Raw genomic sequence first — 13,585 nt, 5'->3', positions numbered from 1 at the left:
CAGCAGTTTAAGAAAAATTTTATGTCAACCATGTAACATACTAAGAGCTATCTTTACTCTCATACCTTCACCCGCTCCCGCGCTGGCTTACGAGACTCTAAAAAGTGCACAAAGCCAGCGCGGAAGCGAGCGAAGGCACGCGCCTCTTCGCTCAGCCAATCGCAGCGCGAGGCAGAGACCGTCCAAATACAGTGCGAGGCAGAGCGGGGCTTCCTGGTCTCAGACGGCGCCAAGAGGTGGAAGAGAACGGAGTGGCCGAGTATTCCTGCGGTAAGGTATGTATGCAGAGGTGGAGGGGCAGCGGAGGGCCATGGTGGGCTTTTGTATTTGCCGTATAAGACGCAGGCACTTCCCCCCTGATTTTGGGGAGAAAAAGTGCGTCTTATACGGCGAAAAATACGGTAATAACGTTATTTTTCTTGAAAATTCTTGGATTTTCAGAGTGATAAACCAATAGAGGTTTGATCTTGAGGTCTCCGCTGGCATAAGGGTAACAATGACGAAAACATAAGGGTAAGTCTGTCCTTCATGGCTTTGTGTCCTGGCAATTTCTTCTCCTCTTTTGTAATGAAGGTTCTGCTCGGCATTCTTTTCCAGAAAAGACCCGTTTCATCGGCATTGAACACTTGTTGTAGGCAGTATCCTTCATCCTTAATACATTTTTGAAAGTTAATAGAGAACTTTTCTGCTTCTTTCTTGTCAGCACTGCCAGCCTCACCATGCATAGTAACGCTGTGGATTCCACACCTTTTCTTAAATCTAAAAAACCACCCCCTGCTGGCTTTGAATTCTTCATTATCCTGATTGCTGCTACTTCCAGGGACGTTTTTCTTTAGATCGTCATAAATTCTCTTGGCTTTGTGACAGATAATATCTTGGGTTGTTACGTCACCCTTCACCTGCCTGTCTTTAATCCAAATCGCTAATAGCCTCTCCATTTCCTCGTGGATTGAAGACCTATGTTTTTCATGAAATAGTTTTGATACTCCTTTGGCTACTTTGGCTGATTTGATTGCATCCTTATTTGTCAAAATGGTGAAAATGGTGGTCTTGCTGAGGCCAGACTCTTTGACGAGGTCACACTGTTTTACCCCACATTCACTCCTTCTAACTATTTCCTGTTTCTTTTCAACAGAAATCACCTTCCTGCTTTTTTTAGAAGCCATGATATAAAAAAAAATATTGATTTTAACTTAAAAGGACGATATTGAGTTTAACTTAAAAGGAGGTATTGCCGCGATACGTGCTTAAGTTAAGCGCAGTGACTAATGACTGCATGCAGTGCCTGCGCGGAAGGATGCAATACGCGCGGAAGGATGCCCGATCGTGGAAGCTCGGGCGAAGCAGGGTAAAATCCTAGTATACGGTGCAGCCTTGGCGCGATTTTGAAAATTATCGCCAACACCAAAAATGACCCAAACAACGTCTATATACTATACACTATATATATATATATATATATATATACAGGGTGATTATAATTAAAGTTTAAGTTTCAAAACGCTATAAAAAAAGAACCACTGATGAAAATGATGTGAAATTTGAAAGGAATGTTATTGAAGAAGGCGGAAAGCGTATGGCAGAAGAAAAAATTTAGTTTAAAAAGTTAGCAACAGATGGCGCTATAAACGGCAAAATCACGACGAGAAACGAGAAGCGATTCGTAAAACAATGGCTAAAGTGGAAGTTACACATTAAAATGCATTGACAAATTAGAATTGTTGAATAATTTTATTTGCATGACTGTATATATCACATCGAAAGGGACAAATCGGTTTCAAGAGTTTTGCGGCGACATACCGCATAAGAACCATTCATCAAAGAAGTTCGGAACTGTCGCGAGACTGGCACAAAACACATTCAATATGGTGTTGTGTGCAACTAGTTGAAAGCGACAAACAGCATGTTCCACAACGGATCGCAGTGTCTCCGGGGTGATGTTCAGAATGTGTTGCGAAATGCGTGCCTTTAATTCCGCTAAATTTGCAATTGGAGCACGGAACACAACATCCTTCAGATATCCCCACAGCCAGAAATCACACGGAGTAAGATCAGGCGATCGGGACGGCCAGGCTGTAGGGAAATGACGGCCGATAATTCGAGCATTTCCGAAATGGCGCCTCAGCAGCTGCTTCACGGGATGTGCAATGTGCGGAGGAGCGCCATCTTGCATAAAAATGATTTCATCCACACATCCACGCTGTTGCAGAGCTGGAATCACGTGGTTGCGCAAAAGAGACGCATACCTCTGACCAGTGACGGTTGCAGTAACAGGACCGGAAGCACCCGTCTGCTCGAAAAAATATGGTTTTAGGATGAATGATGCCGTAAAGCCACACCATACCGTGACCTTTTCAGGATGAAGTGGTACGGGGTGCGTTGCCAGTGGATTTTCTGTTGCCCATATTCGACAATTCTGGGTATTCACGTATCCTGTCAGATGGAAATGGGCTTCATCTCTCCACAAAATTTTCCACGGCCATTCATTATCCACTTCCATGCGAGCCAGGAATTCTAACGCAAACGTCTCCCTAGCTGTCAGGTCAGGCGGAAGCAACTCCTGCACATGGCCAATTTTGTACGGATAGCATTGCAGGATGTTTCGTACAATTTTCAGCACCGTGCTCGTAGGCCTGTCCAATGTTCGTTCAATTCCTCGTGCACTGCACGGTTGCACACCACCGGCCGACCCCTCCTGTAATGCTGTGGCCACTTCTTCAACTACCGTTGAATGCACTCGTTTTCTCCCTCTACCAGATTGCACATCAAACGAAACTGTCGTTTCGAATTTTTGCATCATTTTCTTTAGACCTACGACACTCATTGGACCAACGCTTTCTTTTATACCCTTCAGTGTCCTGAATTTTTGCAGAGCTACTCTTGCACAATCATCATTCTTGTAATACAGCTTTACCAGCAGAGCGCGGTCCTGCAGTGAAACACCCATGGCGAACGTCTGAGACGCGAAATGAGGAACAGCCTGGTATCTGACGGCTTTATAACACTGAAATTTAACTAACATTTTAATTTGTCTTCTTCCGCTTGCAGCGCCATCTGTTGCTAACTTTTGAAACTAAATTTTTTCTTCTGCCATACGCTTTCCGCCTTCTTCAATAACATTCCTTTCAAATTTGGCGTCATTTTCATGAGTGGTTCTTTTTCTATAGCGTTTTGAAACTTAAACTTTAATTATAATCACCCTGTATATATACCCAAACAACGTCTATGTATACTAAGTAAATACTATGTATAACTATATATATTCTTTGAATAACCCGTTTACTACTCATCGTATATGTCCGGTTTTTATTGCTCATTATAAAGTCGCCAAAAGTAGCCAAATCCCGTGTGCACCGGATACTAGGATTAAACCCGAAGCAGTGGTGGAAGCTCGGGCGACTTCGTTGTGTGAAACGAAGTTCATTGTATGAATCATGAAATGAAGTTCGTTGTGTGCAGCGTTCGCTGTGCGAGGCGTGCTTTATCGACACCACCGCTTTATGCGAGGCACCACTGTAGTTCAAATACCGCGAAAGGATAGACACTTGTGTTACATTTTCTTGATAAGTATAGAGCATTTTTCTAGTAATCAATCTATAATAAATGAATATCAATCTAAATTGAATTATGCTTAAATTACAGCATTTCTTTTATATCTGTTATGTAAGCTGTCATTATATACGTTAGTTTAAACCATATATGAACTCCGTAACGATTTATTTTGCAGGAAAATGTATAGGATTGCAGAAGAAATTCATATAAAGACTTTCACATACTTTGGACCATTCTGCGTAGGTATTGGAACTGGATATTTGCTGTTAAAGCTTCCTAAAGTTAAACTTGGGTTGGTAAGAAAATATTTTTTGTCATATTCTTAAATATAATACATTAATCATAATCTTAAATATTTACACAAAATGAGTCATTTTGTTGCTTGAATAAGATCGAAGTGGCAGAAAAAATCATCTCATAATGGCACAAAATAATAATATAGCTACAAATTGTCTACAGGAGAGATCTAAGGACAGATACATGAGTTGATAAAAATGTTGATTAATAAGATAATAAACACCTAAGGGCTTGCAGCTTTCATTCTCTTGTTTCTGGTAAACATTTTGCTCAGGGCAATTAAGGTACGAAACTGGCCGGCTTGCGTTTGTGGATTACAAAACAATTTCCAACTCATTCACTTGTTCCCCAGGCGATATTTTCTTTACTATCCAGTTAGGAGGATACAAATCAGGGATAATTTTTTTGGTTGTTTTTATTTTAATTTTTGAATTTTTTATATCATACATAATACATTGATCAAAAAAGCTGTATTGATTCTCCTTTCTTGTGTTTTGCTTTTATGTTGGTTGCATGTCTTCGATAAAACGTCAATCAAACTCTAATGTTTCTAACTACTTTGTCTATGCTGAACGTAGAGGAACCTATTGAGCTGTGTAGCGACTTATGGCTGAGTTCAAGTATTTAACAACTTATAAATCCAGAGCAGAGTTAAAGTATCCTTTTATTCACTCAAAGAAATGGTAAGAGATGGCCCCTTCTCGGGTTTATAGAAAGCCTCCACACAGACTTTTAAATCAAGATAAGAAAATAAGAAACTAATCTAATACTAAACCAAAGTTAGACACAATTACCTAACGTAGTTGACCCTTAATTAAATTAGCCTCCAATTATCAGCAGAGACGTTCAATACGGCTGAGCGTAGTTGACTTAATAACAAAGTAGCCTGACGGCAATCATGCGCCACTAAGCACTCTTTCTTTCTTTCTTTTGAATGGCTAGGTGGCATGTAGCAGCCTACGCTGCTCTAACCACCGCTTTTGAAAAATTGCCCTTAGGCGTTGGTATAATAAGTAAATGAGATGGGCGTAAACGCGGCGCCTACGAGGCGGAGCTGGAACAGATACATTAAGTATGTGAAATGAGAAAGCATCTGGGAACCGTTCGAGCTGTGACAAATAGTATAGAACTGACTGAACTGAATAACGATGTTGCTTAATAAAGCGTTTTGAAAAACTAAACATTACATAGTAATTTAAATTAAGTACGGTTTTCTAAGCTCTCCTGCTGAAGTAAGCTGAACATTCCTTAAATACTCCTCCAACATCATTTACATGCAACGAGATACTAAAAACTCACTCTGGTAGGGAATAGCAAGTGGGAAACAAAAATTGAAAGGATTTAAGAATTAAAAATAATTCCTATAAATTTAAAATAAACCTGACAAGGTAATTGGGAAGACTTCGCCGACTACGGATGCAAGATTTGAATGCAGCATGTATGCTTTTCATTATGATCGCACATCACCAAATTTTTGCATCTCTTTGGATTTATGCATTCGCCTTATGCACTTTAGCATATCTAAGGAATGAACTTTTTCAAGTTTCTACAGGAAAATTGCACACTTATGCCTAAAATGCTTTCCTGACTCAGCTTACGAATGGATTGCTATTTTCAATTAATGCCATACGACTTAATTGCCTTTCACCATGCCATGCTTATTAATTGCACGACCATGCTTTAATTGCAATTGCCTCAACAGGAATTGCCCTACCTACACAGCTGCTTATCATTAGATGATCGTATGCCTCGGCAGAAGGAAGTTCTTCGCCCACAGGTGTTGGTATGTATCGTACACCACTTGTATCTCCAGTAACGCAAAAGGCCTTAGACACCAAATGACAGGTAATGATTCTTTGAAATCGAGGCCTGATCCCAAAGAAAACGATTCAGATTCAGAACTTGATAAAACAGTAGAGTAGTTCAAAATCGTTTTAAAATGAGAGAAAAAGTCATACCAGTCGAACTGAAAATTCGAAATTTGAATTTAAGAACTGTGGTGGAAATTATTGGATAAGACTAAGTATTGGGAATTACTTGAATTACTAAGACAGCTAAAGAAACTAGTGCTACAGCAATTCAGAAAAAATGGTGTCAAAATCGGCTTTCCTAACAGAGGAAAGTGCATCTAAAGTCTTGTGAGTCAGTCAAATAAAATATGCGTTAAAAAAAGATAACTCTCTGAATAGCTGTCCCATAACTGTAGTCTTCTGTAATATAGTGACAATTTCTTTCTACAGATATCCAAACTCATTGGTTGGTGCTGTTCTTGTGTGTTTGGAATATCTGCGCTTTATGGCACGCACAGGTGGAATACGGGACAGTTTCCATCTACAGAAGTGACAGCAACGTATGCCGCCTTGCACAGGACAACATTTGTCGTCGCCTTGGCTTGGGTAGCTTTCGTATGCGTCACTGGGAATGCAGGTTAGTTTGAATTATCTTAAATACTAGGTTTATGAATGCTAATATATTACTGGTTTGATAGTCATAGTGGTATGAAATCACAAGTTATAGACATCTATAACTGCAGAATGAGACGAATTATTGTTTGTTTCAGTCTTACTGTCTCAGCGCTAAATAAAATTCTGTTTCTTAAATTTCAAAAACTGAAAGGAAAATTTAATTAAAACTTGCTAAAATAGGATCAAGTTTTTATTTATTAGGCCATTAAAAATTTCGAAAACATTGTCAGTGTTTCTAACATCTGGAATTTTTATTTCTGAGAGACGAAAGCAATTCATTTTGTATTTCTCACGAATTCTCAGCAAAATTATATATAATTAAATTCAGTTTGGTTTTGTTGCAGGGGTTATTCAGATCATAAAAATATTAATTTAAGAAATTATGCTTTGCTCTCGATGTCTTTCTATTTATTTTTATACAAAAAATATTTTTATCTCTTTAGAAAAAAGGAAAATTTGTGAACATATATGTTCATCGAATATAAAGAACATACAGTCAAAAGTCGTTAATCCGGACTCGTCGGGACTTCGGCGATTCCGGATTATCGATTTTTCCGGATTATAGATCATCAGTTTAAATCTCGTAAGATGGCATGCAGAAATTCTAAAATTAAAAATGTGAAACCGTAATTTATGAAATAAAGAACAATTATGATCTAAAGGGTATCAAAATTTTCAAAAAGAAAAAGCTTAATATTTATTTGTTTACTTTATTAAACATTTCTTTCAATGTAAGTTGTTTAAGTTTTGCTTCGTTTCATGTGATAATACTTTCTATTTAATTCTATTAAACAGACATAATTTCTTGTTCAGTTACAAAGTTCCGCCGTTCAAGTCCTATAATTGCTGTGTCAAGAACACCGACTAATTTATCAATCGAAATTTTTTTGTTTTCAATAACCTCTGTCACTTTTCTTCGCTATCGGAAGCGAATTATAATGACGAGGAACTTGTTTTAAATCATATCAAAGACGGAGCATATCGAGATGAAATACTACATTTGGTAAGGAATTATAAGCAAAATAAAATAAAAACATCTGCGCTGAAGATAAGGATAGTGCTGACAAATCAACTTCCAATTCATTAGGCGCCCGCCGCCGAGCAACGTGAAATTGATAAACAGATTTCGGATTTCAAAACATACTTTCGCTTTAGATCCTTTACATATTAACAAATATATATCGGAAATTCTATTTGATATAATCGAAAGTTTAAGCTTACTTTTATAAAATTGCTCTTACAGTCTGCAAAAAATAATAAGCCGGATGCAGTTCGAAAATTAAGGAACAACGCAATCATCAACATTAACTGAAATAGATAATTAGATAATTTTAGCTTATACGTCCATTATACATAAAATGCGCACGCGAAAACGTATTCTGCACTTGCGCACACTCATATGCGCAGTCGTAAAAGGTCTTACGCGCACGCGTAAACGCCTCTGCGCATGTGTCAACGTGGCGCATGCGCAGAAAGTTTTTAGTTTTGATGTCCGGATTATAGATCATTCCGAATTATGGGTGTCCGAATTAACGACTTTTGACTGTATAAGTTTATCGAATGGAAAGACTCTGGCAACTAGAGCCACCAGATTTTGAAAACATGAAATTCTGCATGAATATGTGCATCTCGAAGTTCGAAATTTTAAACTCCCATTTTTTTAGTGTAAATATCACTCAAATTTAACGAATTTTATATTTAAAAGGATTCATGGAATATTATAATAATGATCCATGATATATTATAATGATGATTCATGATATATGTTATTTCCTCATTGTTATAATGATACATACATTTTACGAATTTTTGAATACAAGAGATTAAAATTTGAAAGTTTTATACAAAAAAAGTATGAAGTAGTATCCATTTCGAAAGCTCGCTTGTATTTCTCTGAGAGAACTAAACCAATAACCAACCAAATAACTACATCCTCGCAGAGCCGGTACTGTCTGTGAAGACTTTCGAGCGAAAAGCCATTGCGTTTTCGTGCAATCTTTTAAGGCGTGATTTAAAAATGTTTACTATCCTGGTTGCTGGAAAACCGCAGGTATCAATGTATTTAAAAAAATCCTGGAAAAAAATCCGATCCACCACATGAGCTACAGGTCCTCTGTCTGCTATCTATTGTCGGGAAACTATTTCAGAAAGTTTTCTCAAACAAGTTAATAGCATTATCAATGAATACCAAATCATCATATATGTGCAGTTTGGTTTCCAACCAGGTTCATCATTTCAGATCATTTCACTACTCATTAAACTCTGAGAGTAGTTGAAATAATCTGTAAAAATTCTATTGTGTGAAGAATTTTCAAAACGGGATGAGAATGGTACTAACACGAAAGCTATGAAAATCATTAATTTCATTTAAAAACACAGACTATGAATAGAGCGTACAGTAAGGCAATGTAATTACTAGTGTAGTTCATAACATAGTTTGAGCTTACAGGTATTTTGCCAATTTTATACCTTTTAGTCTCTGAGTTTTATTCTTTTCTTTGCAGATCTATTTTCATCTATTCTGAAATTCCGTCCATTTGTCCTAGTAAGCCGATTGACTTTCATGGCGTACCTTGCCCAAGGTCCTGTAATTTGGACTCGATATGGATCTTTGAAAGAACGTATATTCTACAGTCATTTCAATATGGTAAGCTTAGCCTTTAATTCAACTACAATTATTTGTACTGCAGATTAGGATAGCTGTTGAATATTATGTTGAGTTTTATTAAAATATTTATCCTCATAAAAAAAAAAAAAATGCTAGGCCAACACGGTTGAGTGCTTCCTATGCGAATTTTTTAAATAGACTTTTGTATTGGTTTCTAGATCTAGGCGCTCAAATCAGGACTTATTTCTTTTAAATATAGTTAGCAATAAATAATTATTTTAACCACTAAGCTACTGATACCATAATTGTTTTTTACTTAAATTTTATAGTTTGTAACAAGTTAGTACATATATAACTTATTATTAGCACAGAAACATATACTTATTTATTTACTGTTAAACAAAGAAACGTTTTCATATCATTATCCAAAAATTAAATAAAAATTTAAATTAATCATTAAAACACATTTAATAAATACTAGTAAATGAATCAAGCAGGAATTTCCTCATCTTATTGCGAGGGCCATGTGGGAAGAATGACCATTCTTGTAGTTTATCTTCTTGAAACAATAAGCTTGCAATTACTGTAGTACTTGAATGGGATTTTGATTCCCTTTAGAAAAGTCATTCCATTTCGGTACTTAATTATGTAATTTTACGTGGTATTTTGGAAGTTTTCAGTAGCTTAAAAAGTAATTAATTAGTAATTAATTTTAATGTGACATTTTGTTAGTCATCTATAGTTATAGTACGGCTAAGATTTAAAAAGAAATTAATATTATGACTGAAATTTTAAAAGCAGCACTGAATAATTAAAACATTTCAGAAAAAATGGCGCTATATTACACAAAAATTAGCAACGAATAAATGAGATGTAAATAAAATCGTATCATTCAGAAACAGTAATAAGACAACGGAGAATTGCTCTGAGAGAATACTTTTGGGAGGGAAGAAATATCTTCATACTAAAAAAAGTCTCATTATAATTTGTGTTTCATGTTTTTTCATTAAAATCAGCATTATATTTATTAAACTGATTGATCTATTTTCAGCTCTACGAATACATGGGAAATGTGATATTATCACTGGCAATTGCTTTTGCTGGACATTTATTGGTGGAAGCTCCATTTGCGAACCTGGAACGACTGCTCTTTTCTAACATGCGGACTAATAGCAGAGAGGAAACACCCACTAATCTTTATCAAGTGAAAACAAGCACTGAAACGTCCTCTAAAATCCACAATCCAACTCTAAAAAGTCATAGTAAAAGCACTGAACAAACATGACATCGATTTTGATACAGATGATATTTTCATTATACTCATTAAGCTTTTCGAACTGAAGTAATTCAGTTAACTACTGAAGAGTTAAACAGTAGTCCAATAAGCTTAGCCATTATATACGAAAAATCTCAAGAAATACCAAAGGAAAGCACGTGTGAGTGGACTGATATTCATAAGCCCCATTTTCCCATGAATTCCATGTTCATAAATAGTACAACGCCCATTTCATGTATATAACTATGACAAGTTATACATGGTGGGTATTTTTCATTTCTAGAGATTGAATAAAAACAAGTGGTTAAATTATCTCATCGAGCTTTTATTTAACAAAATAAAATAATATAAAAATAATATCGTCGACATGCTTATATTCGTATCTTCGATACTGTTGCAACTGACCAATCTATATTAAAGAACATGTTGACACATGATGCACGGAATCGCGGTTAGCTCATCGCAAATATTTTGTTTCAATTGGGTTAGTGCTGTCGGTTTATTTTTGTATACATGATGTTCAAAATCGTTCAATAAAAAATGATAGAAAATGTGGACTCCTTGGAGACGATGGCATGGCACCTCAATGGAAAATTAATTTATTGAGAAAAATTTTTTCAACTATGTATATGAACATATTTGAACGCATCTTGTTGATCCAGGTCCTCTTATTATAGCTTTCAAATTCTGCTCAATTTCAAGTGGGTTGCACACTTGCAAATCTTCCTAATGTCAAATGGTTTGTAGGTTCTCTTCGCTTTGCTGAGACCTTGTCCGACCTGCTTGTTTCATCACAGTTTTAGCGGAACCAGTTTGTTCGAATTTTCTGACGCCTAAATTAATTAAATTAAATTGAGGTATTGACTAATACTTTATAAATCGTGTAAATTGTAGTGCAAGGGATGTAGGCACTGTACAATAACATAAGAATCGTTACAAAAAATGCGCTATTCGCCTTCGAAGTCTTTCATGGTGACTAAAATTCCCAGAACTAACATATTGCTAGCAAACACTTGTCAGAGCTGGATTTATCAAGCAAAAGAAGCAAAATAAGAAGGTGCTTAGGGTCTCAAGGGAAGAGGGCTGTACGAAAAGGTACTTAGGGCCTCAAGAAAAGGTGCATAGATCTCATGGGAAAGAGCACCGCAAGAATTTGTCCTTACCGTTACAAAAACTGAAAAAGAAATAGTAATAATAATTTTTAAAATTGAACGTAATACTGTAAACATATATGACGGGGCACCAAAATTTTTCAAATGTATAGGAGCTCTAATCTAGAGCTGCCATCTGCACACCTCTCTCCCAAATGTTTTCTGTTTTTGTTTCAAGAAAAACAGAATTGCCACTTTTAAAAATTTATAACCCACCTTGTTATGCTAAGATGTACTGTAACCTGAAATGAATTTCCAACAGTTAAATTTTACGTATCTCTAGAAATACTGCAAAATGAAAATAAATCATTTAATCCCATTCCATATTCAACACGGACATATCATTAGAAAAATATTATTGACAAAGCAGTGATTAATTGCATGGAAAGGTACAAAAGCAGTGTAAAAGAGAAGTGAAAACAATAAAAAAAGAATTATTGATATCCTTTGCCACATCGTCGTCAAAGGATTCAGTGTAATAAAAGAAGTAAATGTATCAGCCTGTTTCTGAATTAATAATGGCACAAATTTATGAATTAGATAACAAAATTTTAAATATTTCAATTAACCCTAATAAAATAAATTTTCATAATAAGTAACACAGCAGAAAAGCCTCAGGTTACTGGGAAGTAGTGCCTAAGCAATAGAAAGCCAGTATAACAACCTCTGCATCAAAAAAAAAAAAAAAAAGTATCATATAATTTTTACTTTGTATTTATTTATCATTATATTTAGATATACATGCATTTATAATGTTTCACTACACAGATTAAGCACAACATCCCTTGCTTAAAAAAAAATAAAAGAACTGTTTAAAGGGTGAAGTAGAACTTTCAGAGCTGTCTATTAGTTTTGTTAAGTATATGTTCAAATGCTCTCTTCGATGTACTCTTTCTCAATATACAATATGTAAACTATTGTACAATTAGCACTGATATGTCTTTATCAAAGCTCAGGATATTTTATGATCACTGCTGAAGTAGTTACAGATACACTTTGCAAAATATTTTTCAAACAACATTAATAATGGGTAAGACTAAAAATTTGTTATACGTTGCATTTTTTTTTTTTTTTTAACTGACACTTCTCATAGCCATCTGTAGCTGGACTTATCAGCTAAAATGCCACCACCATATTTAGTAGGGAGTCTAAGGACAAAATGGGAAGATTTTGTGAGAAAAATAGTTCCGAAAATAGCCGATAGAGGAAAATATTGCGCCGTTCCAGTATACACATATGAAAATTTACATGAAACGCAGGTAAAATGATTGAAGGCAGTTAAAATTTATAAATCTTTAAAAGTTTATATAAATTGGCTTTCCCATAACTTTCATCAACACTCTTCTGTATGCAACCTTCTTTTATGATTAAAAGATTTAAAATAATTTCTCTGCTATATTAAAGGTCATTTCTTCCTTCAAATCAAGTCTTTCATAATTTCTGCTTCACAGAAGACAAGAATTATTTACTAACATAAATTTATTTTCCTGATGTATGATAAGTAGATAAACAGTGAAGATATTTTTTTCAATCTGCTTATAATTTAATAAAAAATAATTAATATTCTTATCAATAAAGTAATATTAATTTTCAAATGGAGTTATGAAACAAAAATATACGGAAAAATTACCTTTCACGTCTACAGCACATTAACAGGTCATATCAATATTATCATCATGAATTTAAAAATTCATTTCAATCATATGATAAAGTATAAAATTTTCTAGAACTTTTTGTCATAGTTTCGAAGATTATCTGTAATTCAGAATATTGACAGGGAGCCTAAATAATGTCATGTCATCTTCCATCCAGCATTATATTTCTGTGATGAATGTGGTATGAATATATTATTTAATACACCATTAAAATTTATAATTCTGCATCATTTTATATATTGCTCTATTACTTTAAATAGCCTTTATTACTTTCTTTTTTTTTTCATTGTTCTTTGTGTGTTCGATAATGTTAAAACAAAAAATCATTATTAATTGGACGGAACAGTAAACACAATTATTTCTAGCACAGCGTTTTGAAAAATATCTCCCAAATTGTTTCATTTAAAATGAATTAATTAGTCGGTATTCTCCCAACTGGTAATTTACTGAATTTCGTTAGTTAGTTAATCAGTTTTATACTAGATGGCGCCACATCTTTTTCAGAATATTTTATTTTTAAAAGCAGTGCTTATCGTTTCGCTCACATGCAATTCTTCGGTTGAATTTGCGAAGACTTTTTA

General features: G+C 35.0%; 1 protein-coding gene across 2 annotated transcripts in view; it reads left to right on the top strand.

The window, feature by feature from the left end:
* LOC118197257 (nose resistant to fluoxetine protein 6-like) overlaps positions 1-10,510 on the top strand; it is a 125,336-nt gene extending 114,826 nt beyond the window's left edge. For both annotated transcript variants that reach the window (XM_085827201.1, XM_085827200.1), the window contains exons 13-16: positions 3,728-3,848; positions 6,090-6,276; positions 8,819-8,961; positions 9,974-10,510. In XM_085827201.1, the coding sequence (XP_085683327.1) occupies positions 3,728-3,848; positions 6,090-6,276; positions 8,819-8,961; positions 9,974-10,207 (685 nt within the window). In that variant the 3' untranslated portion in view covers positions 10,208-10,510. The remainder of the gene's footprint in view (positions 1-3,727; positions 3,849-6,089; positions 6,277-8,818; positions 8,962-9,973) is intronic.
* The last annotated feature ends 3,075 nt before the right edge of the window (positions 10,511-13,585 follow it).

Source organism: Stegodyphus dumicola, chromosome 11 (assembly GCF_044657685.1).
Source record: "Stegodyphus dumicola isolate Sdum_Otavi_A_Nest chromosome 11, ASM4465768v1".
Lineage (NCBI taxonomy): Eukaryota > Metazoa > Arthropoda > Arachnida > Araneae > Eresidae > Stegodyphus > Stegodyphus dumicola.
This window is presented reverse-complemented; position numbering and strand designations above follow the sequence as displayed.